The sequence below is a fragment of the Erythrolamprus reginae genome, chromosome 2, assembly GCF_031021105.1.
Source record: "Erythrolamprus reginae isolate rEryReg1 chromosome 2, rEryReg1.hap1, whole genome shotgun sequence".
NCBI classification, from domain to species: Eukaryota; Metazoa; Chordata; class Lepidosauria; order Squamata; family Dipsadidae; genus Erythrolamprus; species Erythrolamprus reginae.
This window is the reverse complement of record NC_091951.1, coordinates 224998242-225025982: the sequence shown is the minus strand read 5'-3', so window position 1 is coordinate 225025982 and position 27741 is coordinate 224998242. Positions and strand designations below refer to the sequence as shown.

At 41.0% G+C, this 27741-nt stretch overlaps 1 protein-coding gene across 2 annotated transcripts in view; it reads left to right on the top strand.

The window, feature by feature from the left end:
• The window catches only part of EPHA1 (EPH receptor A1), a 106830-nt gene extending 79259 nt beyond the window's left edge, over positions 1–27571 (top strand). The window contains exons 5-18 of one of the 2 annotated variants that reach the window (XM_070742044.1): positions 3226–3381; positions 4509–4841; positions 9275–9399; positions 10115–10274; positions 15436–15532; positions 15661–15710; positions 18659–18793; positions 18883–19068; positions 20329–20390; positions 21708–21917; positions 23510–23659; positions 24453–24646; positions 25032–25187; positions 26619–27571. In XM_070742044.1, coding sequence (XP_070598145.1) covers positions 3226–3381; positions 4509–4841; positions 9275–9399; positions 10115–10274; positions 15436–15532; positions 15661–15710; positions 18659–18793; positions 18883–19068; positions 20329–20390; positions 21708–21917; positions 23510–23659; positions 24453–24646; positions 25032–25187; positions 26619–26697 — 2093 coding nt within the window. In that variant the 3' untranslated portion in view covers positions 26698–27571. The remainder of the gene's footprint in view (positions 1–3225; positions 3382–4508; positions 4842–9274; positions 9400–10114; positions 10275–15435; positions 15533–15660; positions 15711–18658; positions 18794–18882; positions 19069–20328; positions 20391–21707; positions 21918–23509; positions 23660–24452; positions 24647–25031; positions 25188–26618) is intronic. The other variant, XM_070742045.1, reaches the window with a different exon arrangement.
• Positions 27572–27741: the final 170 nt, after the last annotated feature.

The following is a 27741-nucleotide window of genomic DNA, read 5'->3' as shown; positions in this document are numbered from 1 at the left end:
GGCTGGAACCTGTTACTGATTTTCCTTTTTCACCTTTGCTGCCTCCTTCCCCAGGTCTCTAGCACTCCCTTTAATGCCACCCACGTAACAATTCTCCTCTATTTTGTGTCTGCAGCTATAATATAGCCAAATCTGTCATGGCAACTCTTGCACAATAATAGGTAACAAAGCACAAGGAACCAAGGAAGAGATGAGGGGAAAGGCCCAGATAACTCATTTCTCCAACATTGATGGCTATGATGCCTTTTGACACGGGTGGGTCTGGGAAAACCACTGGAAAGGGTGGGGACAAAAGAATTGGCAGCAATCTTCGTTTTTTCTGCTTTTTTCTCTCTCTGTGGAGCCATTAGCAGCAGCTGATCTTTTTTTAAAAAAGGTGGGGCATAGGCATGTGAATCTCAGCTCAAGGGAGAAAGAAAAATACTAAACAATATTCATGGATTACTGGCACTTTTGCATAAAGTGATTCCAACTGTCAGCCGATTTCTAAGTTAACCATTCTGAAGCCGGTTTTCAGTGGAAATCACTAGACCGTTTTTTTAATTATTTTTTTAAATTTATTCATTTGCCCAATACACAAATACATAGGAAGAGAATAGACATGAAGTAATATATATAAAGATAATATGTAAAAATAGAGGAGAAGATATATGATAGGAAGAAAATATATATGATATATGAGATAAAGGAAAGACAATTGGACAGGGGACGAAAGGCACACCAGTGCACTTATGTACGCCCCTTACTGGCCTCTTAGGAACCTGGAGAGGTCAATCGTGGATAGTCTAAGGGAGAAATGTTGGGGGTTAGGGGTTGACACTATTGAGTCCGGTAATGAGTTCCACGCTTCGACAACTCGATTGTTAAAGTCATATTTTTTACAGTCAAATTTGGAGCGGTTAATATTTAGTTTGAATCTGTTGCGTGCTCTTGTGTTGTTGCGGTTGAAGCTGAAGTAGTCATTGACCGGTAGGACGTTGCAGCACATTCCTTGTTGAAGGAAACTCTTATTATTTATTTATTACTTAAATTTATAGGCTGCCCTTCTCCTAGTGGACTCAGGGCAAAGTACAGAATGGAACAAAGATACAAAATTTAAAGCCCCAAATATTTAAAAAAAACATTAAAAAGACATTCATCCATCACTCATCCATTACTACTAGAATATTACTGGCCGGAGCAGAGTGTTATTACTCAACAGCCCCGGGCCTGATTGCAAAGCTTTTCAAAAAGCCAGGAGGGTGGGAGCAGTGCGAATCTCTGGGGGAGTTGATTCCAGAGGACCAGAGCCACCACAGAGAAGGCCCTTCCCCATGTTCCTGCCAGCCAGCGTTGCTTGGCTGACAGGATCTGGAGAAGGCCAACTCTGTGGGATCTAATCAGTCTCTGGGACATGTGAGGCAGAGGACGGTCCCGTAAATAATCTGGTCGCAAGCCATGTAGGGCTTTATAGTTAAAACTTTACATGCCTTATCCTTCCTTATCCTTCAGCAGCTCCAGCAAATTAGACAAGGGTGATTCTGGTTTGACAGCTCAGTAGGTTCCCTTGGCAACTTTAAGACTTGTGAACTTCAACTCCCAGAATTCTCCAGCCAGCTGTGAAGTCCACAAGTCTTAAAGATGCCAAGTGTGGCAGTAGCCAAACTATTAAAAGGGTCCAGGCTGATTAGAGGCTTTTTAAATTTCATTTCCTTCCTCCCTCACTTTTCAGATAGAGTGGCAATAAGGATGTTTTTGTTACTGCAGGATTAAGAGGCAATGATTTTTTTCAGATTATTCTCAGAGTCTCTGCATTAGCAAAAGTCCACATCATTGCAGGTCACTTGTAATTTGCTTTTCAATGAATGGGAAGAGATGTTAGTGTAAAAGTACCAGAGAATGATTCAATATCTGTTTTGATCATCACCTGGATTGGACTCAAACTGAATTACTCCACACCACTACAAATGACTCCCAGGTTTTCTGAGGCTTTAACAGGACTGTTGCCTGCAGAGTTTGAAGATTTTTTTTGCATTCATGAGAATTAAACATTTTCTCTTGAGAAAAGATGAACCAGTTTCTGACTTAGAATGCAACAGAAACAAATGCTTAAACCCTCCCTCTCCTCATGCACACGTTTAGATCCAGACAAAATGCCAGGACTACCCTCTTGACAAACTTTATATCTAATTTAGTCCTCAGTTTATCCCAATAAATAGCCTAGGCTTATTCTGCATTCCAAAACACCATTGGCATAAATTTAGATGTAAATATGTACCTCATTCAAATTGGACCCCATGATCATCATCCAATGTATACGTACTATTTAAATGAATAGACAAATTTTTATTACAGTTCCATACCAAAATTAAAAGAAGTAATTCAATGTTGCCCATAACAGTTTACAGTAACGTTGGGAGCAAGGAAATTTAATATTTGGTGTAAATGCAACCATGCAACAGCAGATTGGATTATGATTTTGTGATCCAGAAAATAGATATCATCATAACATAAAGTCCACCAGGAATATTATCTGATCAGGGGCACTTTTAAGCAACTACCTTTATCATTAGAAATACTATAATAAAATTGGAAGTGTGGCAGTATCAGAAAGATAATCTGAAGATCCAAGGAATGGGGATAACCAGGACATGATTAATTTGAATTATATTATAATTTAAATATTAATTTGAATTATGTTATAATTTAAATACATTTGAATTATAGTAAATTAATTTAGTTCTCAGTTTCATAATATTCTTTGATGGTGAAAAAGCAATCTGTATTTTGGGGTTAGAATTTTGCTATTTCCTAAAAAAGTAATAGAACAAACAACAGAATTAAAATTAAAATTAATGTAATACAAAACTGAAAATAAAGAAAATATTAAATTGTGGTTCTGCCATTCATTTGGGGTCCTGAAAACATTGATTTTTTTCCCAACCATAGACTGTTTGAATCCTAATGTGATTCTTGAATCAGCAGAAATTGTACAACCTGTCTATGGAACTTGTAGAAGCTAAATTATTGTTTATCATGCCTAATCAGTTCAATTAACAAGAACTTTCTAAGTGAAATTCACCATGTCTTAAAATATAAAAATTGCTGATTATTTACCTCCTTTTCAGTTCTAAGATAAGATTCTGCAATTTTGGGTAAGAGATTATGTCTGTCGTGTCTATGAGAGTTAATTTGGGTATAGCTGTTTCCTTGGAAGTGTTCATAAGATGCTTGTCTTTTGCACAGCCTGCCCGCCTGGATTCTATCGTCACTCTCTAGAAATGGAGCAGTGCCGCAAGTGTCCTCCCAAGAGCTCCTCCCGTTTTCCTGCCTCTACAAGCTGTTCTTGCATCCCAGGCTTCTTTAGAACATCCACTGAGGATCAAACTGTGGCCTGCACAAGTAAGTCCTCCGAAAAGGGAGAACATGCCTTCGAGCAGGGAAGATGGTCCTTGGGAGAGTGATGCCTTCACATCTTTTGTAAAATGCAGATGAGAATGTGGTGGAACTTCACCATTGCATTTGATATCTGTCTGTTTAATCTACTCCCATTTCTCTCCCAGTGGAGGTCTCAATGGTTTGGGGCAAAGAGGTGGAACTGCTAAGGTTGAACATTGACGTGGGCTTGCCCCTGTGGCTCTGAGTGCTAGCGGAGTCCAGTGTAATTTTGCTACTGCACCTGTGCAGGTAGCCGAATCGTGCGTGGAGATGCAGGTGCACCCATGTTTCGGCAAAGTTGCAGTAGCATGGACTCCGCTAGCACTCAGAGCCATGAGAGCGAGCACACGTTACTGTTCCATCTTAGCAGCCCACCTCTGGTTTGGGGATACAGTGGTCCCTCAATTTTCGCGGGTTCGAACTTTGTGAAACGGCTATACCACGGTTTTTCAAAAATATTAATTAAAAAATACTTTGCGGTTTTTTTCCCCTATACCATGGTTTTTCCAGCCCGATGACGTCATACGTCATCGCCAAACTTTCGTCTGCCTTTAATAAATATTTTTTTTAATAAACTTTAATAAATAAACATGGTGAGTAATAATCTAAATGGTTGCTAAGGGAATGAGAAATTACAGTTTAGGGGTTTAAAGTGTTAAGGGAAGGCTTATGATACTATTCATAGCCAAAAAGAGTGTATTTACTTCCGCATCTCTACTTCGCGGAAATTCGACATTTGCGGGCGGTCTCGGAACGCATCCCCCGTGAAAATCGAGGGAACACTGTATATTGTAAAGCGAAGATGCATGTCCAAAAGCACAGAGATGCAATACAGGCTCCCTTCTTTTTGCTATTTAAAGGCTAAGGATCCCATCATCCTTTTTTATGTTAAAATCCACTGAACATGTTCTTTCCAGTGCTTACGGGGAAATGGTTTTCTCGTGGAAAGAACTCATAGTACAAAGATGAATGGATACCTCTGCAGAATCTCATTATGTATTGAATATATAAACTAAGAAAAGTTTAAAATCAGTGAGACGGGATTTTCCAGGATGGAGTGATTAATATGCTTTCTTTGTTTGCGTTTCCAGGCCCGCCTTCTGCTCCACGCAATCTCAACTTCTCCCTGGTGGGGACACAGATTTCCCTTTGGTGGCAACCTCCCCTTGACCAGGGTGGGCGCCAGGATCTCACTTACAGTGTTTCCTGCCGACGTTGCCATTTTCTGTGCGAACCTTGTGAAAGCAGTGTGACTTTTTCTCCCAGGGCTTCAGGTCTCCCCAAACCAAGTGTGATCGTGGATGGTTTGGAAGCTTACACCAATTATAGCTTCACTGTGCAGGCTCATAATGGAGTATCTGGACTCAGCCCTGCCTCACATAACTGCACCAGTTTCCCCATCAGGGTGCCCGTGGGCCATGCAGGTGAGTTACTCCAATGAGTAAGGAGAAAAGATGTTGCGTTCTCAAGAAGTGAGTAACCAAAGCTGGAGTAGAAGTTGAATTATAGTTCTTGTTGTTTCCCTTTTGCTAGCTAAGAGTAGCCAGCTATGTAGGTGGAGATTCTCAATCATCCAGGTCATGGTTGAAGAACCTTCTTGGATGAGAAATGAAACATTTCCAAAGAAAAGAAAAACAAGAAGGTCCAATGGCCTTTTGGAGAAACCTTTGATGAAGTAAGACATCTCCCCCAGGCTTTTTATATTTCATGTTTGGTGTGTATGTGCTGTATGGTTTTTAATTATTGGGGTTTTTATATATTTTTATTATTAGATTTGTCCCATTGTTATACTGTTTTTATTACTGTTGTGAGCCGCCCCGAGTCTTCAGAGACGGGCGGCATACAAATCTAATAAATAATAATAATAGTACCAAAGATACTTTTTCAAGAGGCAACTGGACTTTCTGATTTTTCTTTGAAGACGTTTTGCTTCTCATCCAAAAAGCTTCTCTAGCTCCCCATAGACACCTTTGATAAAACATAAGATGAGGCCATGCTGTAATAGTTAAAAGTGAATCTCTGACTCAGTACTGGTGTCAACCATAAATTATAGGAGTGGAGGAATGGAGAGCCTAGGTTTGGATGCCAGCTTTCATCAGTCCAGACAATGTGGCAAAGTCTCAAAGATAATTAGAATCAGTGATTTGGAGATCTGCCTAGAGGAAGCCATTTAGTATCAGACTTTAGGTCTACTGGAGGTCATCATCCCAACCTGCCATACATGGAAATATTATGGAGTTATGGAGAACTTTATAAAAGGATTGGAAACACAGAAGAAGTTATATAAATGGTATCATCCCTGAAAGGAGCATTTCCTTTAAGGAATGTAATCTTTCCTTAGAGCTTAAGCCACAACCATTTATGTGTAAGGGGAGAAAGCAATTTTCCATTGAAAAATTAGCCAGCATAGTAAAAACTGTGCCAACAGAGATCACTATGAACTTGATCAGATTAATTGGATAAATTAAAAGTGTTAATGATACAGATGTCCTTTCACTTCTCTTATACCTGATTATTCTGGTTAGAAGCTCTGTGTTTGTTTGATTCTTGAAACTCTGGATAATAAAACCCGAAGGTTATTTTAGCTCACATTAACTCTCCAGAAAACAATTTGTAAATTGTTGCTATGTTTTCAAAGCTCCACCAGAGGCCACTAACAGGAATATACCAGTACAGTGTTCCCTTTACTTTCGCGGGTCCGACATTTGCGAAAAGTCTATACCATGGTTTTTCAAAAAATATTAATTAAAAAATACTTTGCGGGGTTTTTTCTATACCACGTTTTTTTCCGCCCGATGATGTCATACGTCATCGCCAAACTTTCGTCTGCCTTTAATAAACATTTTTTAAAATAAATTTTCATAAATAAATATGTGAGTAATAATCTAAGTGGTTGCTAAGGGAATGGGAAATTGTAATTTAGGGGTTTAAAGTTTTAAGGGAAGGCTTGTGATACTGTTCATAGCCAAAAATAGTGTATTTACTTCCGCATCTCTACTTCGTGGAAATTTGACTTTTACGGGTGGTCTTGGAACGCATCCCCTGCGAAAGTCAAGGAAAAACTCTATATGATTTTTAATTATTCCTGATCAGAAGAAAATTCTACTTTTTAAATCTATGATTATGCTGGTGCTAGAATTGCTTTGAACAACATATTTCTATGATAAACACTTAAATAATGACTTTGTGAATTTGTTTTGTTATGCTACAGAAATAACTTATTTGAGCATTCACGGAGTAACCAGACAAGACAGGACATATCTAACTAGGCAGTGACACAAGGACTTATGCAAGTCATTTCCTTAGCAGAAACATCCATTGTGACCACATTTGAAAAACATATGAATCAGGAACTTTGAACTCTGTTAAAGGCCAAAAGACTTTAATTTGGTAACCTACCTATCCCTCCCCTGCCTCCTTGACCCAAGTTGCAGACCATGTCAATAAGAGCCACTTCCAAGCACAGCTGGGTTTCTCATCATCTTTCTAATTATTTGGATTTCAGTTCCACCTCTACTTTCCTCATTATCAAAATGAGTTATCTTGCTACCAGTTGCTTCTGGAAACAAGATTTTCCAGTCTTTATCACATCTTTTTTCCTAGATCTTAGGCTGATTTTTAAGAGTCTATTCTACATTATAATATTTCTGAGTGGTAGGTTATTGTGACATATTTATAGGATTAGGTTAATGATAGCAATTAACAAAAAAGGAAGAATCTTTTAAAATAAATAGTTTTAATAACAGCCGTCACTTGAAAAATAGACTATGAACAAATAATGGTTTAAATAAGTGAGAAACATTACTTTAATTCACAGTATTCCAATATTTAATAGGGAGCATATTTTTATGTTTTCCCTTTAAATTTAATTTGGATGTGATTGTTTTCTTTTTACTTATTGATATCCTGCTTTTATTGACAATTATCTGAGGATAGATGGCAGTAATGTAAAATAAGCACCAATAAAGCATTGATAATGAACAACTTTTGAAAAAAAAATCAATAAAACCATAGCAAAGCAAACAGAGCTAGAGATTCTATCACATTCTCGTATAGTGAGTTTATCCTAAGCATATTTCATTGTGAGAGCTTCCACCAAGTTCAGCAGGATTCCCAAATAAGTGGGGCTTACAATTATTCTGTTCTAGGCTATTCTATACTTTGCATATAAAATATTTTCAAAAGTAATAGCATAAATAATGTCTTTTACATTGTGTTCAAATGTTTATACTGCTAAGTAGAAAGAAAAGACTCCCCAAATTTTGAACTTAATGATGATGATGATGATATAGAGATATGGAATTACAGTGTTCTCTCGTTTTTCGTGGGGGATGCGTTCCGAACCGCCCTCGAAAGTCGAATTTCCGCGAAGTAGAGATGCGGAAGTAAATACACTATTTTTGGCTATGAACAGTATCCCAAGCCTTCCCTTAACACTTTAAACCCCTAAATTTTAATTTTCCATTCCCTTAGCAACCATTCAGATTATTACTCACCATGTTTATTTATTAAAGTTTATTTAAAAAATATTTATTAAACAGCAGACGAAAGTTTGGCGATGATATATGACGTCATCGGGTGGGAAAAACTGTGGTATAGGGAAAAAACCCACAAAGTATTTTTTAATTAATATTTTTGAAAAACCATGATATAGACTTTCCGCGAATTTCGAACCTACGAAAATCGAGGGAACACTGTAGACCTCTTTGGTTTACTTCTTCATACCAATATTCTAGTAACTCCCTTCCCTTCCCCATTTGAACTTTAAAACCTACAATTCCTTCCTCTTAATTTAATTCAATTTTAGCCAAATTATGCTCTCCTTTTAAAAACAACAGGTGAGCAGACAGAATTGCTCTACTCAGAGGTCATATGTTACTGTTAGGAAATTTTCAACACTGAACATTTCAGCATTGAGCAGAAAACTTTTAGCAGGTGGAAAGTCCTGCTATAAAGCCCATAAAGCAATCTCCAATGGAATAGTTTTTAGAATCAAGATCAGCCCAGGCATCTTGAACTTGGCACAGAAAATCCAAACCAACATGCACAATCAACAAACAAATTTAAAACTGTGGGATGGGAAATTCTTCTGCGACTCTTACACTATATAGCAATGATGGCGAACAGAAAAGTCCTTGGGATCTTCTGTATCCAGCAGAGAAATGTCTTGGACCATCATATATGAAGAGTATATTCTGGGAGCTACAATCACTAATCAAAATGTATTTTGGAGCCACATGCTGATTTAACTATTTGTAGAGGAACTGGCTCCAAAGTCAAAGAGATTGAAAAAAATACACAAAGAATAGTGATGGGCGAACCGAACCGCACAATTCGGGTCAGTACCGAATTTTGCGATGTTCAGTATACCAAAAACGAACCCGAAATTTTTTGAAACTTCGGGCAAAGTTCAGGGTCGCATTCTGGGTTCGGAGCTTTGATGTCACCGGCAGGTTGCTAAGGATGCCAAGGTGATCACTTCCTGGTATACATGATGTCAAAGCTCCGCCCCCGGAATCTCTTGGTGGGATTCCCCATTCGGGTTCAGGTTCAGTTCGGGCTCAGCCGAATTTTGCGTAAAGTTCGTCCAAACTTGCCGAACCCGGACACCGTTGGGTTCGCCCATCACTAACAAAGAATGCTTGGAAAATTGGATCTGATAGCTGAGATTGGCTTCTTTTGCACGGTTCCCTTTCATAGCAGGCCCCTTCTTTGTGGAATTCATCCCAGCTGTGGTTACTTCCATAGAGCAAGGTAAACGAATACTGAAAAATATAAACTTTGAATGGGTTTGGCATTGCCTTCAGCTGTAAAAGGACAAGTTGACCTTGACCATCTTCTTTGTCCTTCCATGCAGCTCCAGTTGTGGTGACCAATGTCATTTTGGATAAGCGGAATGACAGCAGCCTCTCTGTGACTTGGCTCCCTTCCCGTCTTCGCAGTCTGAGCGCTGTGAACTATGAGGTTTTGTACTTCGAGAAGGTGAAATGCGCCGTTCTATTGCCGGCCTACAAAATATACTGCTCAAAAAAATAAAGGGAACACTCAAAGAACATCCTAGATATGAATGAATGAAATATTCTCATTGAATACTTTGTTCTGTACAAAGTTGAATGTGCACAACAGCAGGTGAAATTGATTGTCTTTAAAAAAAAATATATTTTTATTAATTATCGTAAAAAGACAAACAGGACAGACACACATTTAACATATACTGGTGCAGCAGTTACCCCGCTCATTGTAGAAGTCTTTCTAATACAGAAAAGGAATACATGTATACTAAAATTTACAAAATCAACACAATAGTTAGAATGAAAAGAAGAATTTTTTGTTTTTATATAATTCAACCATTAATAATGACAATTATAAAAAACAAGCTATTTCCATACATTTACTTTGCTTTCAAGTCATTTAGTATTTTTTTTGTTTTTTTATTTAACCATAAATAAATCTTTTCCCAAATATTATAAAAGTCAGATTCTTCTTGATTATTTAATTGATTGTCAATCAGTGTTGCTTCCTAAGTGGGCAGTTTGATTTCACAGAAGTTTCATTTACTTGGAGTTATATTGTGTTGTTTAAGTGTTCCCTTTATTTTTTTGAGCAGTGTATATAAGACCATCCCCTGGATGTGTATGTAGCTCTTTGCATCTTAGTTTGATTCTTAGAAAGCAATTCTGGTTGTTTAATTCCACAGGGGGAGGAAAAACACTACACCGTTCATCATCTTCAGAAACCCCAAGTGACCTTGGGCAACCTGCAGCCTGACACAGCCTACTTGCTACGTGTGCGCTCCATCACACCATTAGGACCAGGACCGTATTCCCAGGAGCAGGAATTCCGCACTCTGCCACAAGGTTGTATTTTTCATAGCCCATTTCTGTGTTGAGGGATGTTTGTAGCTCAGTAGTGTTTGTAGCCAATTCTGAGGCAAGACGCAATCCAAATTAGAACTGCATTTGGGGCTGGGAGGAAGGGGGGCATTTTCTCTTTGTGCTGGTTTTTTTTATTATAAGCTATTTATTTCTGAAAATTAATTTTTTTTTAACAAAAGAATTTTGTTGTATATTTTTATTTCAAAATTTTATAATTGCAATTCATGTTTTATAGACGGATCAAAAAACATGGGTTGATGGAAACAGTTTCCTATGGGGCATAGTTCCCTCTAAGCTGAGCAGTGAGCAATCGCTCACTTAAAAATCATCATCAACTCAGAGTTTTCCAAACCTGCCCAGAAGCCGAGAGGGAAAGAGTGAGAGGGAAGGAGAGAGAGAGGAAGAGAGGAAGAGAGAGAAACAGATAGAAAAAAGAGAGGAAGGAAAAGAGAAAGAAAAAGAATGGGAGTAAGGAAGAGAGAAAGAAAATCAAAATCTAGTTTGCCCTATTATGAGCTCACTGTTATAGACACACAGTACAGTATTTTATTTTGAAATTCTCTGAGGCAAAACAGGGTGGACTTTTTATTTGTTTGTTTGTTTGTTTATTTATTTATTTATTATTTCTGTGCCGCCCAGTCCCAAAGGGACTGCCGCTCAGACACTATACTTTTCCGCCCCCCCCAAAAAAAAAAAAATTAGAGGGAACACTGCTATGGGGAGGGGTTAAGTTTTCCTCCTTCCCATGTATTTCCCTATTTACCCTATGGTGAAAACAGTCTCAATATTAATAGGATTCCTGCAGCAAATCTATTTATGTGATTGCTAAGAATAACTCCAACTAAATGGTTAATCAAGTTATTCAATTAATTAGCATTTTAAAAGCTTCAGTACTGACTTTAACAGTAGCAGACTTACTGAAGTTGGTCAGGTTGTCTGAGGTCTTATGCAATCAAATATATATCCATAAAGCCTCTGATTCATTGCACTAAAGATAATAACATTACACTAAAGAATTAAATATGTGGGGCTGCTCTTGCCACTGAAGTGAATTGTATTTCAGCCGCCTGGATTTGTCCCTACAAGTTATCTTGGGAAGATTTCAGAAATGGTTTCTTCTTGCCTTCTTCCCAGGACATGGAGACAAGGAATGGTCCAAGGTCACCCAGCTGGCTTTTTATCTACAGCAGGACTAGAACTCAGTCCCCCAGTCTCTAGTCTGGTGCCTTAACCACTGTACCTCACTAAGTCTCCACAAAATGAACTGGACAAAGGCCACTCATAAGTTAGCTTAATGTGCAAGTTAAAAACTCTGGATTTATTGCATACTAGTTCCATATCATATATTGCCAATCGCCATTACTGGCTCCTTTTGAGTTTATTTTGCCATTTTCGTGGCACTAGACAGCAATTTCTGCTTTCCATAAAAAGGGAAATGATCTCAAAACAAGGCACAGATATTTTTATGGGTTTGTTTCTCTCTTAGCACAAACAGCTGGCCCTGCCAAATCATTGAAATAAATAAGCCAGCTAATGATAACTTATATGAGCCATGTATTGCTGCAGAGGGCTCTGGAGAGAAACCGATATAGATGCTCAGGCACAATCTGTATTTTTTTTAAAAAAAAAATACATTAATTTAATTCTGTATTTTATTTTGACAACAATGTTAGATAATGGCATAACCTCAATTCTATTTAATTTAATCAGGAATCCGCAATTAGAATAATAATGTTCTTTCTAGATTTAACAGACTACAAGGTAAAAATAGCTACTTGATTACTAGTTTAAGAAATATTCCCTTTAACAGAAATTAATCATCCAGAATGGTGACCCAGCCTTTTTTTGTTGTCATGGCTTTATAAAGTGTCAATATAAACATAGTGTTTAATATTCTCCACTTGACCCTGACTAAAGGAGCAAAGGCCTTGTTTCACTGGAGATTTAGGGAATTTTTCTCTGAAGGAGTGCCGAAGGCAGGGTTTGCAAACATGGATAGGTGAATACCCTCCTTGGGTGTATGCTCATAAGAACAGATAAATATCAAGAAAAGGCCCTGTCTTTCTTTTAACAAAGGGAAAGAAAGAGGTAAACTTGGATGATTGAATTGAATTCCATCATCATTATTCACCTTACAAGGCATCCCCTTGAAAGAGTCAAGAATCTTTTCCTTGTCCCAAAGTTTAAGGTTCTGCCATAAAGTCAGAGAATGCAGCCACAAAATGCCAGAAATTTTGTATTTTGTTATTGGCATTACCCATGGACTATCTCCTGGTTACGCCTAATGCAAGATTTAATCCAATAGTCATCCAGGAACTATCAAATTTCTTGAAATATTTTATAATTTTTAAGTGGAGATCGAGGGCTATCCTGTTTCTGTTTTATACCGTCAGTAGGAATATCCCAAGGAAGGTTCAGAGTTTCCCCCAGAAATTTTTCCTAGATTGCCTTCAATTTAGCATTTTGCATTCTCTGCCCTATATAACTGCTTAGGAGGTCCCTGTTCCTGAAATAGCAATAGCAGTAACAACAGCATTTAAACTTATATACCGCTTCACAGTGCTTTCCAGCCCTCTGTAAGCAGTGTACAGAGAGTCAGCACATTGCCCGCCAACAATCTTGGTCCTCATTTTACCAACCTTGGAAGGATGGAAGACTGAGTCAACCTTGAGCTTACTGAGATTCGATCTGCCAAATTACTGGCAGCTGGTGATCAGCAGAAATAGCTTGCGGTACTGCACTCTAACCACTGCACAATAAGGCTTAGAGGCTTAGAAATCCTCTAAGAGTGGGAGCTGCTCATTGTCCTCTTTAGAAAGGAGGTCCAAAGGAGGAAAATCAGAATCTTTCCATGTTATATTTCCATCTTACAAAGAAGGTGGGCGTGTTGCCATAATTTCCACCCTGTCTTATATCAGAATTTCCAAACAGAATAAATATGAGTAGTCCTTGATTTACAAACCAGAATTCTCATTGCTAAGCAAGGCTTAGTGATATATACCCAATTTCATTACCTTTTTTTGGTTGTGGTAGTTGGGCAAATCATCATGGTCATTAAGTGAAACTAAGGGTCAACAAATGAATCCAGCTCCCCTCCCCCCCCATTGACTTTGCTGGTTAGAAGCTAGCTGGGAAGGTGGCAAATGACAATCACATGACCCCAGGATGCTGCAGTTGTAAATATATGCAACTTACCAAGCACCCAAATTTGTGAAACCATGGGGAGGCTGCAACACAGCGGTGGATTGCTCCCAGTTGGGCCTGGTTCTGCGAACTGGTAGCGGCAGCGGGAGGTTCTGTCTACCCACCCAGAACGCTTCTGCGCATGCGAGCGCTCACGAGCAAACCAATATCGACGGGATATAAATAAATAAGTAGCACAGAGCAAAATGGATGAATAAATAACAGTTCCAAAACAAGACTGAAAGAATTCTCGTGCTTAGATACTTACCGTTCAGCTTCATGCCTTTGTGATCCCTTATTATTATTTCTTTTTGGGCTGCTGAGCCAATGAACTATTATGCAAAAGAAATGCCATGAAGTTGGCTGCAACTGGAAACTTGTTGCGCTGCAAAATTTAGGGACAAGTCATTTTGCCACTGGAGAGAATTCTTCTCCCCCCCCCCCCTTGACCCTTGAGCTACATCTGCCCTAACAGGTCTTCTAAGTGGAATGTTGGCTTTGCAGCTCTCCTCAGTAGCCCAGGCCACAGTGAAAGGGATAAGAGGTTATAGTTGTTTTGCTCTTTTTGTATCAGCTGCCAAATAGCAGGCAAAGTGCCAGGCATTTTGGAGATGAGACTTTTGTTCCAGCAGGCTCCATGGCACTGAAGTTAGAAGAATTTTTTTTAAAAATCATTTTCTGAGTCAGCAGAAGCTAGGGCAATCACAGATGGCTTCAAAGCACTTTGGAAAGATTGGAGAGAAGGGAGTAATGGCAGCTTAAAAGTCTCTTAATGAAAATACTTTTCTTTTGGCAACAGATCTGCTGCATAATTTACGCAGCAGCTATGTTTGTCATCGACAGGGAATCGTGCCAGTTTCTGCAATAAAATATGAGGAGCAAATAAAAACCTGTGAGCCCTGATTATATGACTTCCTGATGCCAATTGACTGCATACTTACGATTGTTCCATTGTTTTTCACACATATTCATTTCCCTGGGGTCCATCGCTGTAGCTGCCTATGTTGAATACAGTTGCAGTATGAAATTCCTCTAACATCCATATGGTTCCCTTTATGACAATTTAAGCAAGGTCAGAGGAACAAGCATGGTGAAAACCACCAACTATTGTTTCTGTAAATGGAATTAGGAGAACAACATACAGGAAGAATTATCCATAAGGCAGTCCATTGCTAAGAGCATTATTTGAGGTCTGTTCAAACTACCCACTTACAAAAGCTTCAATATCCCTCTTGAATATAGAGTATTTGGATAAATTTAGCATTTCTATTTTGGACATAGACATCATCACTGTTTATTTCCATCAATTCTTCTAATAACCTGATGCATCAGGAATTTATAAATAAACCAGAACTGATTGCTAAATAGTGCAACCAATTTGATGTATTGTGCTTTAAAAACTATTTCTGTAAGCTCGTTAAAGCACAAAGTGTATCATGCAAAACTATATGTAACATCAAGTGAAATGGAAACTTGGATTCGCATTAAAATAAAAAAGAAATATATACATAGCCCCAATAATCCAGAGTCCATACTGCCAAACAGGTGGCAAGGCCATTATAGCAATAGAACTTAAACTTATATGCAGCTTCACAGTGCTTGTCCAGCCCTCTCTAAACGGTTTATGGAAACAGTATGTTGTTCCCAACAATTTGGGTCCTCATTTTACCCATCTCAGAAGGATGGAAGGCTGAGTCAACCTTGAACATGGTGAAGTTTGATTTGCCCAATTGCAGGCAACCAGCGGTCAGCGGAAATAGCCTGCATTCTAACCACTGCGCCAACGCCACTCTTATTGACCCTTATGCAGCATTTTGCTATGCGATGTGCTATGACCACTTCTTTGTTGACATCCATTACATAATCCTAATTCTTATTTGAATAAAAGTGTTTAAATATCTATATATAGATTTTCTTGTTCTAGAGAAGGGATGTCTGAATTTGTCCTTTGATCTTGCAGACACTGGTATGCTTCCTGGCGGTGTGATTGTGTCAATCGTCTTTGGAATCCTGTTGTTCTTTGGGCTGATCACAGGGCTCATAGTGTGCCATCGAAGGTAAAAACAGCAGCTTTCCCAAAGGAAAGAGGCCATTTGTATAAGGGTTTTCACCAAAGATTGGAATTTACTCTGTTTTACTCCCTGCATGCTTACAGCCTTTATTTATGTTTATTCTTATTCTTCAGACGAGCTCACCATCACCGAGCACGACCATGCCATAACGGCTACAACCGAGGTGAGTCTTCATATATATATATGTGTGTATTTTAAAAGGCAGTTGGCAAAGATCTGCATTCTAGAATTCAAGCCCAGTGGCCTTCTCCCAGTCTTTAGAACCTTCAGAAGTTTGCATGACATGAGTGGAGAGGCGATTGATATTGAAAAAAACATTTTTCGGAGTATAAGATGCACCAGAGTATAAGATACACCTTAGTTTTGAGGGAGGAAAATAGGGAAAAGAATCTGCTTACCAGGTATTCATCTGGTAAGCACATTATTTTATCCCCTGGTTAGGACTTAAAAAAAAAACTTTATTCAGAGAGAGTATCCATGAAAGAGCTTGCAAGCAAGTAAGAGCTGGGAACATCATTAGCACCTAGAACAGTGATGGGCAACCTTTTGAGCTTAGTGTGTCAAAATTCGCCAAAAAACCGAGCATAATTCGGCTGGTGTGTCACCTTGAGAAAAAAACACTCTCACTCTCTCTCACTCTCTTCCTTCCTCTCTCCTCTCTCACTCTTTCTTTCTTGCTCTCTCTCACTCTCTCTCTTCCTTCCTATTTTCTCTCTCTCTCTCTTTCTCTCTCCCTTCCTTTCTTTCCTTCTCTCTTCCTTCCACTTTTTTCTCTTTCTCTCTCTCTTTTCCTTCCTTCCCCTCTACCCCTCCCTCTCCCTCTCTTTCTTCCTCTCTCCCTTTATATTTATCTCTTCCTTCCTTCCTCTCTTCCTCCCTTTCTCTCTCCCTCTCGTTCACTTTTCTCTCCCTCCTTTCCCTCCCTCCCTCCTTCTTTCCTCTCCTCTTTCCCTCCCTCGCTTTCCCTTCTTTCTCTCCACGTCTCCGGCGGGCAGCCGGCTTTGCTGACCGGCACAAGGCTCAAGCCAGCTGCCCGGGAAAGCCCTGTGCCGGCCAGGAAAGCCGGCTTTCCGGGAAAGCAGCGCGCTTTTCATATGCGCTGCTTTCCTGCTGAAACTATTTCCGGGGGGGGGGCGACCCCCCAAACTGGTCAGATTCAAGAAAAAGCTTATCAAGGGGGGCAGGGGGTTGTAAAAATCTAGTTACGAGCCGCCAAAGGAGGAAGCAAACAGCACGACGTCCACACAGTTCTTTTTTCGGACTCTCTTTTTTGCGAGCCCGGCATGATATTTTTTATTACAAATTAATAACCCCTCTTGCTCTCCCTCTCTTTTTCTCACTTTCCCTCTCTTGTTTTCTCTCTCTCTCTTGCTTTCTCTCTCACACTCTTTCTCTCATTTCTTTCTCTCACTCTTTCTCTCTCTCGTTCTCTCTCTCTCTTGCTATCTCTTTCTCTCCCCCCTCTCTCTCTTTCTCACTTTCTCTCTATCTTGCTCTGTCGCTCTCACTCTCTTTCGTTCTCCGGAGGCTGGCGAAAGTGATTTTCAGTGTCGGGTGCGTGGGCCAGCGCGCGCTCTCCCCATCGCCCTGCCAGCCCTCCCAGAACATTCAAAGTAAGAGCGAAGGTTTTTCTTACTTTGAATGTTCCTGGCGGGCTGGCAGGGCGATGGGGAGAGCGCGCGCCGGGCCGCGTGCCCGACACTGAAAATCGCCTTCGCCGGCCCCCGCTATGAGAATGCCTGCTGCGCCTCTCTTGCAGCGGAGGAGAAAGAGAGGTGAAGCGGGCGGGCGGGCAGGGGGCAGCGATGAGTAGCCAGGGGCGCGAGGGGGCTAGAGGCACGGGGGGACGGTGTTGGTTCGTGCGCGCCCTTGGAAAAGGGTGCGCGGGGCGGGCGGCGTTTTGGGGTGCGCTGGCGCAGGCGTGCGCAGGCTACAGCAAACAGTGCGGCACAATGACTGCTGCGGGCGCCAGGGGGCCGGCACATGGTGGCGGGCCAAAACCGGGGTGGGCGCCCCCCCCAATTTTCAGTTTGGCTGGGCCCCTGACGCCAGTCCCGGTAGTACCGGCCTATCGGCGGCCCTGCTGTACCTGCTTGCAGTCGGTGGGAAATTGGAAAGCGGGGAGATTTGCATCTTGGCCACTCCCTAAAGCTCCCCTTTTCTCGGCGGCCGCGTGTCACCGAAAATGGCTACGCGTGTCAGTGCTGACACGCGTGTCATAGGTCGCCATCACTGACCTAGAAAGAAACATTTGGAGCAAGTAGAGCAATGGAAAAAAACCCCTGCAAAGACTTGTAAAACATTCTAAGCAGAGAATAACAATGAAAGAGCTTGCAAGCTGGTAAGAGCTGGGAACATTGTTAACACCTGGTTAGGGATAGAAAGAAATTTATTCTGAGCAAGTAGAGCAATGAAAAAAAAAACCCTGCAAAGACTTAGGGCTCGAAAAACATTCTTCTCAGAGAGAAACAATGAAAGAGCCTGCAAGGCAAGAGCTGGGAAGATCATTAGCAACTAGTTAGGGCTGAAAAAAGCTACATTCAGAGTATAAGACGCACCCAAATTATCAGCCTCTTTTAGGGAGGAAAAAAGTGCATCTTATACTCCAAAAATATGGTATCTGTGGAATGGCAGTTAGCAATAGACTGTTACATGCAAATAAATGTGAATAAATACATTTTAGTAGATTTTTGGCCAAACTTTTCTAACAACATTTTTCCAAAATGCACCATCCAAAGAATATTTGTTTGAGCAAAGGGGGGGGGGGGGACTAGAGGAAACTTAATATGGAGAAATGGTTTATGGGAACTGTAAAAGCCATGTTCTCTTGCCATTTCTTCATTCACTCTCAGCTCCCAGGGAATCTGTTTATGCATCTCAAAGAAATGCCCTGATGGAACATAATGTTGAGAGATTTTTCTGACTGAGGAAGCTTTCATCGGCCTGGTGTTTATTCATGAGAGTAGTGTTCATGTAGCTCAGCATGATTTACTTCTTATCCAATACGTTTAGGACTGCGGTGTGGGAGGACCTTAGTTTTCATCCAGTCAATGGAATTGATTTTCCCCCTGCTGTCTGAAACTTTTGGGAGAAACTAGTTTATATTGTCAGCTTTTATTGCAGATGAGATGTGGTTGAAACCTTATGTAGATCTCCAACCATATGAGGATCCCCGAAGGGGTGTCTTAGAATTCACAAAGGAACTGGACCCATCTATTGTCTCCATTGACACAGTTATCGGGGAAGGTAAGTTTCAGTAGGTGATTGTCTCTACTTCTCCTGATGCCATTTCTCCATTTCTTTCACCCTTTGCCTTGTCTTTGGATGTTCCATAGGAGAATTTGGGGAGGTCTATTGTGGTGCCCTGCACTTCCCAGGGAAAGAACGTATTGTTGTGGCCATCAAGACCTTGAAGTCAACTTACTCAGATTCAACCTGGTGGAATTTCCTCCGTGAGGCAACTATCATGGGCCAATTCAACCATCCCAATATTGTCCGGCTCGAGGGAGTTGTCACAAAACGTAAGCATTCAGAGTTGTAATGGCAGTGGGACAGGGGTGGGTTTAACCTACTTCGCTGCCAGTTTGCTCCTGTACTGCATGGCTGTGCATGCATTGCATGTTGCGTGGGCAGGCACGTGCTTTGCGGGGGGCTTGTGCAAGCACAATGCTGAAAACCTGCCTTCTGCACATGCGCAGAAGCAAAAAACAGACAAAAAATAGCCCAAAAACAAAATGGCGACCTGCATTGGCTGCCGATCGGTTTCCGGTCACAATTCAAAGTGTTGGTAATGACCTTTAAAGCCCTACATGGCATTGGGCCAGAATACATCCGGAACCACCTTCTACCGCACGAATCCCAGCGGCCGATAAGGTCCCACAGAGTTGGCCTTCTCCGGGTCCCGTCGACCAAACAATGCTGTTTGGCGGGCCCCAGGGGAAGAGCCTTCTCTGTGGCGGCCCCGGCCCTCTGGAATCAACTCCCCCCAGAGATTAGAACGGCCCCCACCCTCCTTGTCTTTCGCAAATTACTCAAGACCCACCTTTGTCGCCAGGCATGGGGGAGTTAGGATATTCCTTCCCCTAGGCCATTACAAGTTATGTATGGTATGTTTGTGTGTATGTTTGGTTTTTATAATAAGGGATTTTAGTTGTTTTATTAAATTGGATTGTTACATGTTGTTTTTTATCATTGTTGTTAGCCCCCCCGAGTCTGCGGAGAGGGGCGGCATACAAATCCAATAATTAATAATAATAAATAATAATAATGCACAGTGCTGAAAAGTCAAAAGTAAGGAAAATATCAAACACCCCGCCTGCAAAAGATGATGCTGTCCACGGACCAGCACCAACAGAATGGGCTTCATGATGTCACCACCGGTAGAACCAGTGTGAACCAGGATGAATCCACCTCTGCAGTAGGACATACACACCCAGTGAGGATTGTGAAATAAAGTAGATTTGTATGACTGGGATTCCCCAGAAGGGTGAATTGATTGGATGTGAAGCCCAAAAGATATTTGAGATGTAAAATGCACTTGGAAGGGTGTGTTCTGATCTGGGCTAACTGATTGCTAGTTTGAATAGGCGATAGTGAGCTAAACAGGAAAAAGGACTGATTATGCAGATAGTAGCTTTATCTCCTCCAAAAGTATATTTGTCAGACCACTTGGACTGAAATAGAATATATGTTCGTGGCCAAAGAAATGAGAAGGAAGGGGAAGATATGGGGATAATAAGAACATAACTAGAGTCTTTTTTCTTCTCTCCCCACCCCCCCAGGGAATCCAATGATGATTATTACAGAATACATGGAAAATGGGGCCCTAGACACCTATTTAAGGGTAAGAAACTGGAGAATTGTTTAATCAAAGAATATGGTAACTACTTGAACTAGTGAATGTGTGTCTGGGCTGTGACATTTCACACTGATAGTAAGGTTGAATTATCTTTCCACATAAATAAGATGAGGAAGAACAGTACGGTAAATTGTGTGTGTTTTTAATGAGTGATAAAGGTGATTCAGGTCGGTTATGGGTTTTCCATCTTAGGGAAAACCTGTTTAGGAAATAGAAGCTCCTTGGACTAGTCTTAGTCTACCCAGCATACTATCAGGCACAAGAAATCAGAGTTAGGGTTAGGTCCAAAATGAGCACATGTTTATTTCATGGTACCTCTAAAGAAGAATCTGAACTACTATGGTCAAGGCTAATTGGCTGTAGATAAGCATCAACATAATTCAGGGAGGGCTGGACTTAGATCTCTTGTGAGTGCAAAAGGTGTTTGACCCCACCCCACCCCTCAGGTTCAGCCTGGTCATCCTCTACACATATTATGGCATCTTGACAGTTTGGCAGCAGGAACTAGAGCCAGCTCTTAATTTGGTATTCTCATTCTTAGACATGGGTCTTTCAGTGTGATAAGGCCACATTTGCTGTACACATGATCCAGTGGTCATTTAACTCAGTGTTTCTCAACTTTAGCCAAATAAAATATGTGGATTTCTGGGCATTGATGTCCACACATCTTACAATGGCTGTGCTTAAGAAATACTGATTTAGCTGATGCCAGTTTTCTTAAATCTTTTCCATCCATTCAAAGCTTTGGAACTCTTGCCCAGCTAAGTTACGTTCACTCTCCCAGGATGTATATGCATAAAGTGGTACTCAGTGGTTCTGGAAACCTCCAACCTCTGCTTACTTTTTAGGAGCATAAATAAATACTACTTAGTATGTCCAAGTGCCAGCTCTATATTGGTTGAGGCAGGCAGGATCCCCTTGGGTATTATTTTTGGGGGGGGGTTAAAGGAAAGGGAGGGTCTTGCCTTCTCTTTCTGCTCAAGGTCACCATGTACAATTGGTGGGCCACTGTGTGACACAGAATGATGGACTCGATGGGCTTTGGCCTGATTCAGCTTGGCTCTTCTTTTGTTCTTGGCAAAGTCCATAGTTTGTTTTGATTGAGCGAATCCTATGTTGTAGAAGCAACCTGATGGTCTGATGGGCCATTTGAACGTATCTCTAAAGTGGAGCTTTTCAGCTGTGAATGGAGACTTAGTCCCTCCTACCTAGGACAAATGAAACCCCCCCCCCTTTCCTTGCTGTCAAGCAAACCGATGAGCAGAATATAAGCATTCATCACTGTCCACGTATGTCTTGCAGGAGAATATCGATAAGTTCAACTCGGTGCAGTTAGTGACAATGCTGCAGGGCATTGCCTCAGGTATGACCTATCTCTCAGACCGCAACTACGTACATCGTGACCTGGCTGCCCGCAACATCTTGGTGTCGCACACCCTTCAGTGCAAAGTCTCAGATTTTGGTCTTTCTCGAATCCTGGAAAATGATGTGGAAGGAACCTATGAAACAAAGGTAACACACAACAGTAGCTATTAGAGGGTACTCCTTATTGAGGGGAGGAAGCGGGGGTGACGTTCAAATTTCCCCCCTACCGGTTCTGTGGGCCACTCCCACAGAACCCACAGAAAAGATAGGCCAAGTCTTCTAGCGTTTAACCTGGCTGCTTCTTACCTCCTTTTCATGTTTGCTTTGTGTGTATGAACCCGAGAAGAAGAGAAGGAGCTAGTAGGAGAGGAAGGGAGGGGCCAGTCAGTAGTGCAATTTACAGGTTTTCCGAACTGCATATAATCACCGCCACCAGTTCTATAGAACCTGTCTGAACCTGCTGAATTTCACTCCTGGGAGGAAGTACTGTCATGTATTTATGCCACGCAATATTTTTAAAAACCTGTTGGTTTTTAAAAACTTCTGCAAAGAATATACAGTGGTACCTCTATTTAAGAATGCTTCTACTTTTCTAGATAAGAACCGGGTGTTCAAGATTTTTTTGCCTCTTCTTAAGAACTATTTTCTACTTAAGAACCCGAGCCCAGAAAAATGTCCCAGAAAATTTGAGAGTGGCATGAAGGCCCGGCCAGTTTCCTACCATTCCCCCTTTAATCCCGGCCATTACAGGCTTTTCTGGGCTGTCAGAGGAGCCTTTTGGTGGCACTTAAGGAGGCTTTGGCAGTCCAGAGAGAATAAAGCATTCTTCCTTTCTCTGGGCACTTGGAGAGGGAACACTCCCTTCGCTCTGGGCAGAAGAACCTGGTCACTGTTCTGGTTTCTGGTAGAAATTTAGCAATTACAAATAACTCTTATTAAATGCATTATTTCATGAATAAAGAAACTCCATTTATTTCTCTGCTCTTCTGGAATTCAAACACATTTCGTACAGGCACTTATCTGTTGGTCCGTTATCTCCCTTAACTGCATTTCTCACATTCCTTCTCCTTCTCCACTTAACAAGATTTATTTTCCTAACAGCATGATTTCTAAAACAGCAGCCCTGACTGTTAATCAACACAGAATACTTTTGCTTACTTGGGAGCGGCAAGAAAAACCTCCATTTTTCTCTTCGGCAATGTTGAAACTCCACCCTTCTTCCCCACTGACCCCCTGACGTACCAAATACATCACTACAGTATTTAACCCATTCCTCTCCTTAATATCTTCTTCCAGACACATGTTCTCTATGTTTTTGGGCCCTTCTGAATTTAGGGTTAACCCAGCGAGCGTCTGTGGCTGGCCTCCCACCTGCTCTACTACCTGTAACCCCGGGCCCCCCACTAATTCATAAACACTATCTGAATCCGAGTCCTCAATATCTTCATCATCCTCCAGCTGACCAGGAGTATGTACAACAGTCACGGAACAAATTAAGTTCTTAAGTAGAGGTACTACTGTATTCCCATTCAAGCTTTATTGCCAAAGAGCTGTCAAAGCCATATTGTTTTTCTGTGTTACATTACAGAATACAAATGCATCTGTGCCCAAAGCGACAATTGTGCTCTACTATTTATTAGTAAGCACAAGACAAACAAATGTTGAACTTCACAGTGAATAGCAGTCCTTAGTGCTTGCAAAAGATGAGTGTCAAGTTCTTTTGCCATCTCATTGAACAGGGTGGAAAGATCCCTATTCGATGGACAGCTCCAGAGGCCATTGCCAATCGAATCTTCACCTCTGCCAGCGATGTCTGGAGTTTTGGCATTGTCATGTGGGAGGTGTTTTCATATGGAGACAAGCCCTATGGAGATATGTCCAATCAGGAGGTAAGAGGGCAAAGAGAAACGGGGATGGTCAGTCAAACCATCCTCTGAACAAGCAAATACCCTGGAGGGGGAAAATGGTTTGGTTAGGTCTCCATTTATTCAGTCATAAATAGGCTGTTCTGTTGAATGAATTGCTGTTGGTGAATCATTAAATGTTATACCAACATATATACTCCTGGGTCAGAAATGTTTATCCTGCCAATATGAGAACCCCCCTAACCCGAATTTCACATTTAAAATTTCCATTGGCAGAAAGCAGAAGAAGATAAGACACTTTTGTTCCTTCGCCATCAATTGCCTGAGAGGTTCATACAGATCTAGAGTGGGGTTGGGGGGCAAATTTTGTTTACTGTAATAGACAAGCAATCAACTACTTTTCTTTCCTGTATTATAAGTGGGGAAATAACAGTAGAAGAAATTATGTGTCTGTTTCTGAATTCAGCACAATTCTTTGAAAATTCAAATAGTGTACTGCTTTTCATTTAAAATGACTCATTCGCATCATAATCATATAATCTTCAGAGAGGCCTCATCCTGAAGGTGTTTTGCATTGTTTTAAATCAATATTTTAATGCTTTTAAATATGTCATCTATCATGGAGCTATTTAATCTGGCATCCATGGTCCAAAAAAATAATCTAAGTGACTCTCTGAAAACTCATGGTTCTAATTCCAAATGATTCCAGTGCTTAGATTTTGGATCAAGAAATGCTCAGGACTCTTCATACTCCTGCTATATTGTCCAGGGAATTTTGCACCGGCAACCTGATTGATTGCCTGTTTTTTCTGGGTAGGTGATGAAAAGCATAGAGGATGGGTACCGGCTCCCCCCACCAGTGGACTGCCCCTCTATCCTTTATGATCTGATGAAGGTGTGTTGGTCGTATGATCGGACACGGAGGCCACGTTTCCGGGAGATCCATGCTCAACTAGACCACTTCCTTTCCAGCCCACATTTGCTTCGAACTGTGGCTGATTTTGACCCTCGGTAAGAGATAAGCACTCCTTTAGAACAGTTTGAGAGATTCTATCTATACATTATTCTTCAGCAACAAAAGCTGAATTTAACCACCAGGGTTAATTCTACTTTCTTTGTAAGATGATACAATCTGCATACAAAGATCTGTTTGGTGCACATTTATATCCTACATGCATTTGTTTAGGGTGCTCTTTTCTAGATGATGTGCGAAATCATCTTTCCTATTATGGGATAAAATTACTGACTATTCAAAGCTAATTTCCATGTGAGGCAAATAAGCGAAATTCTCCACCCAAAGTTAGGAGCTTTTCAGTCATCGAAGTAGGATCCTGTCCTTCTCCCATGTTACAGTTTAAATTTCACAATTGGTCTGAAAATACCTATCCATTTATAGGGTAACACTTCGACTTCCAAGCTGCAGTGGGTCTGATGGGATTCCTTATCGGTCTATCGCCGAGTGGCTAGAATCCATCCGCATGAAACGCTACATCCTCAACTTCCATACTGCTGGCCTGAACACCATGGAATCTGTCCTGGATCTGTCTGCTGAGTAAGCCTTGGGTACATGGGCTGTGGGCTTTGACCTAAGGTAGAAGAAGGTTCTAAGCATCAATTACAGTCAAATGCCAGAGCATCTATTGAAATTTCTACTAGAGCAGCTGTCCCCAACCTTTGTGACTTGGCAGCCTGGCTGGAGAGGGGGGGGGAGAGAGGGGAACTGGGCCACATGAACGGCAAGCACACGAAGCCCTTGCATGAGTGGTGGTTTGGCACACGCCCGCATGCTGCTTCACTACTTGCACAAGTCGAGCTGTGCATGCATGCTCTGGCCAGCAAGTCATATGGTCCAATTCTGAATAGGCCACAGCCCAGTAAGGGAAAGCAGCCTGGGGGTTGAGGACCACTGTACAAGAGTACAAAAAACTTTATAGCTTTTGCAGTCACTTATAGTTCACCAAGTTCATAATACAGCAAGGATTTTGTACCATCCTCATGCTTCCATCCCCTTGCATCGTCCTCCCTCTGTTTGAAAAAACATGATGAAAAATACATCTATTAAAGTTCAGCCTCTTAAATATTTGATCCTTTGTTTGGCAGTCATCCTTAGGAAGTACCACTGTAGATTTTGTTAGTATTGCCATCACCGTTAGGATTGCTATCAGTGTTCCTTCACCCAACTAGCATGGCCAATACTTTTCCTGATACAAAGGAATATATTAACATTTAAGGTATGTATCAAGAAGAGAATCAGTAAAACAGCTAAAATCCAAGTTGTTGCTTGGATCCATATAGCAACAAATGCATAGCCATAGTAGCAATGCTGTTCCTTTGAGGAACTGGAAATGGGTAAAAAGCTACAGCCAACTCTATTTTGGCTTCATTTTGCAAATGAGCAGTTAGTGAGGTTAAAGAAAAGCTTTGGAGTTTCAAAGAGTGAGAATTGGCATGGCAAGGACATGAGAATTCGTTTGCCAATTTCCACCAGCACTGTGATGTTCCTGGCCCAAATAGCTTTCTAGGCTTTTTTATAGTGCTTCAAAAAATTTCAAGAACTGACACACAGGGATCTATTCTTTGTAAGACAAGAAATGAAATTATTTTCCCTAGGGATTTCCTAGGGAGTTGGGCAGCATCCAAATCCAAATCCAAACACACAAACAAACAAAATTAGCTGTTTAAAGCTCTGCACCCTTATTTCCCTTTTCAGTAGCATTAAGAAGCATTTTGGGTTTATTTGAAAATCTGCAGCCACTGCAAAATATGCATTAATTTAATTAAATTAAGTTCCGTTTTTCGTGTCATTTTCTGAAAAATGGATCTTGAGAAACCATTTTCTGTTTATTTCATAGAACTGGAGAAGTGGGGGGAGGATTATCTTCCATGGATGTTACCAGTCTGGGAAACGGTCGATTTCTCTAACTTGCCCCTCTTTTCTAGCAGTTCAATGACTGATCGTTTTCCTTATCTGTGTGATTTTAAGGGACTTGAAGCAAATGGGCGTGGTTCTTCCTGGACACCAGAAGCGAATCCTGTGCAGCATCCAAGGATTCAAAGAATGAAGCATGCCAGGTGCCAAGCAGGAGTTGCTGCCGTCTCCTTTTGCAGAAGATTTAGAACAAAAAAACCAAAAAGGGACCCTGTGGTGACCCTCCTGTGAATCAGAAGCCAGAGGCGAACAGCTGCACCTTGAAACAGAATGCACAGGCTGGGGCTGAGTAGCCCAGAACAGGAAAGAACTTCTTGCACAGGAAACCAGAAAGCAGCACATGGCTTCAAAAGCAAATGTTGCTCTTCTCTTCTCTCACTCTTCCACTTTTGCAGAGGCTTCTGGCTTGGTATACTTTATAGCGACAGAGGACGTAACATGCCACTGTAAGGAAAACTGAAGTAAAACCATACCTACCTGGAAAGGACTTTTTCTGCTGCAAACTCTAGACCTCCAGATGTTTGGGGCCAGATGTTTATTACAGTATTGTTTGCAGAGAGCATGAATACCTATCCTTGTCATTTAGTGCAAGGGTCTCCAACCTTGGCAGCTTTTAAGACTTGTGGACTTCAACTCCCAGAGTGCCTTAGCCAGCATTCCTGAGGAACTCTGGGAGTTGAAATCCATAAGTCTTAAAGTTGCCTGGGTGGGAGATCCCTGATTTAGTGGGTTAGTTCTCATTTGTCTGTCCAAGTTCATGTTCCTTTGTATATAAGGTTTCTCCCTCCCTCCCTCGCTCTCTCTCTCTGCAGTCTACTCCTTAGAGCAGAAAAGGTTTGTTTAAAGCAAACCAGCACTTGCTCTTGGGAGGTTTTTTTCCTCAAGTTGAGGACCTGCTTACATATTTAAAATATCAGGAAGGGGTGGCATAAGGGAGAAAACCCAGACCTGGATCGATCATATGTTATAGATATGATTTTGTAAATAAACTCATAACACAGATCAGAGTTTTTGTCCCATGACCATTTCTATTTTTCCAAGTTGGCTATCACAGAAAAGTAGATTTTGCCCACATGTTAGAACAAAGGAAATGCTTAAACACTTAAGAAATATTTTGTAAATGTTTTATGTAGTGTATTGCAGCATTAAAGAGAACTGGAAGAATAGGAATACCTTA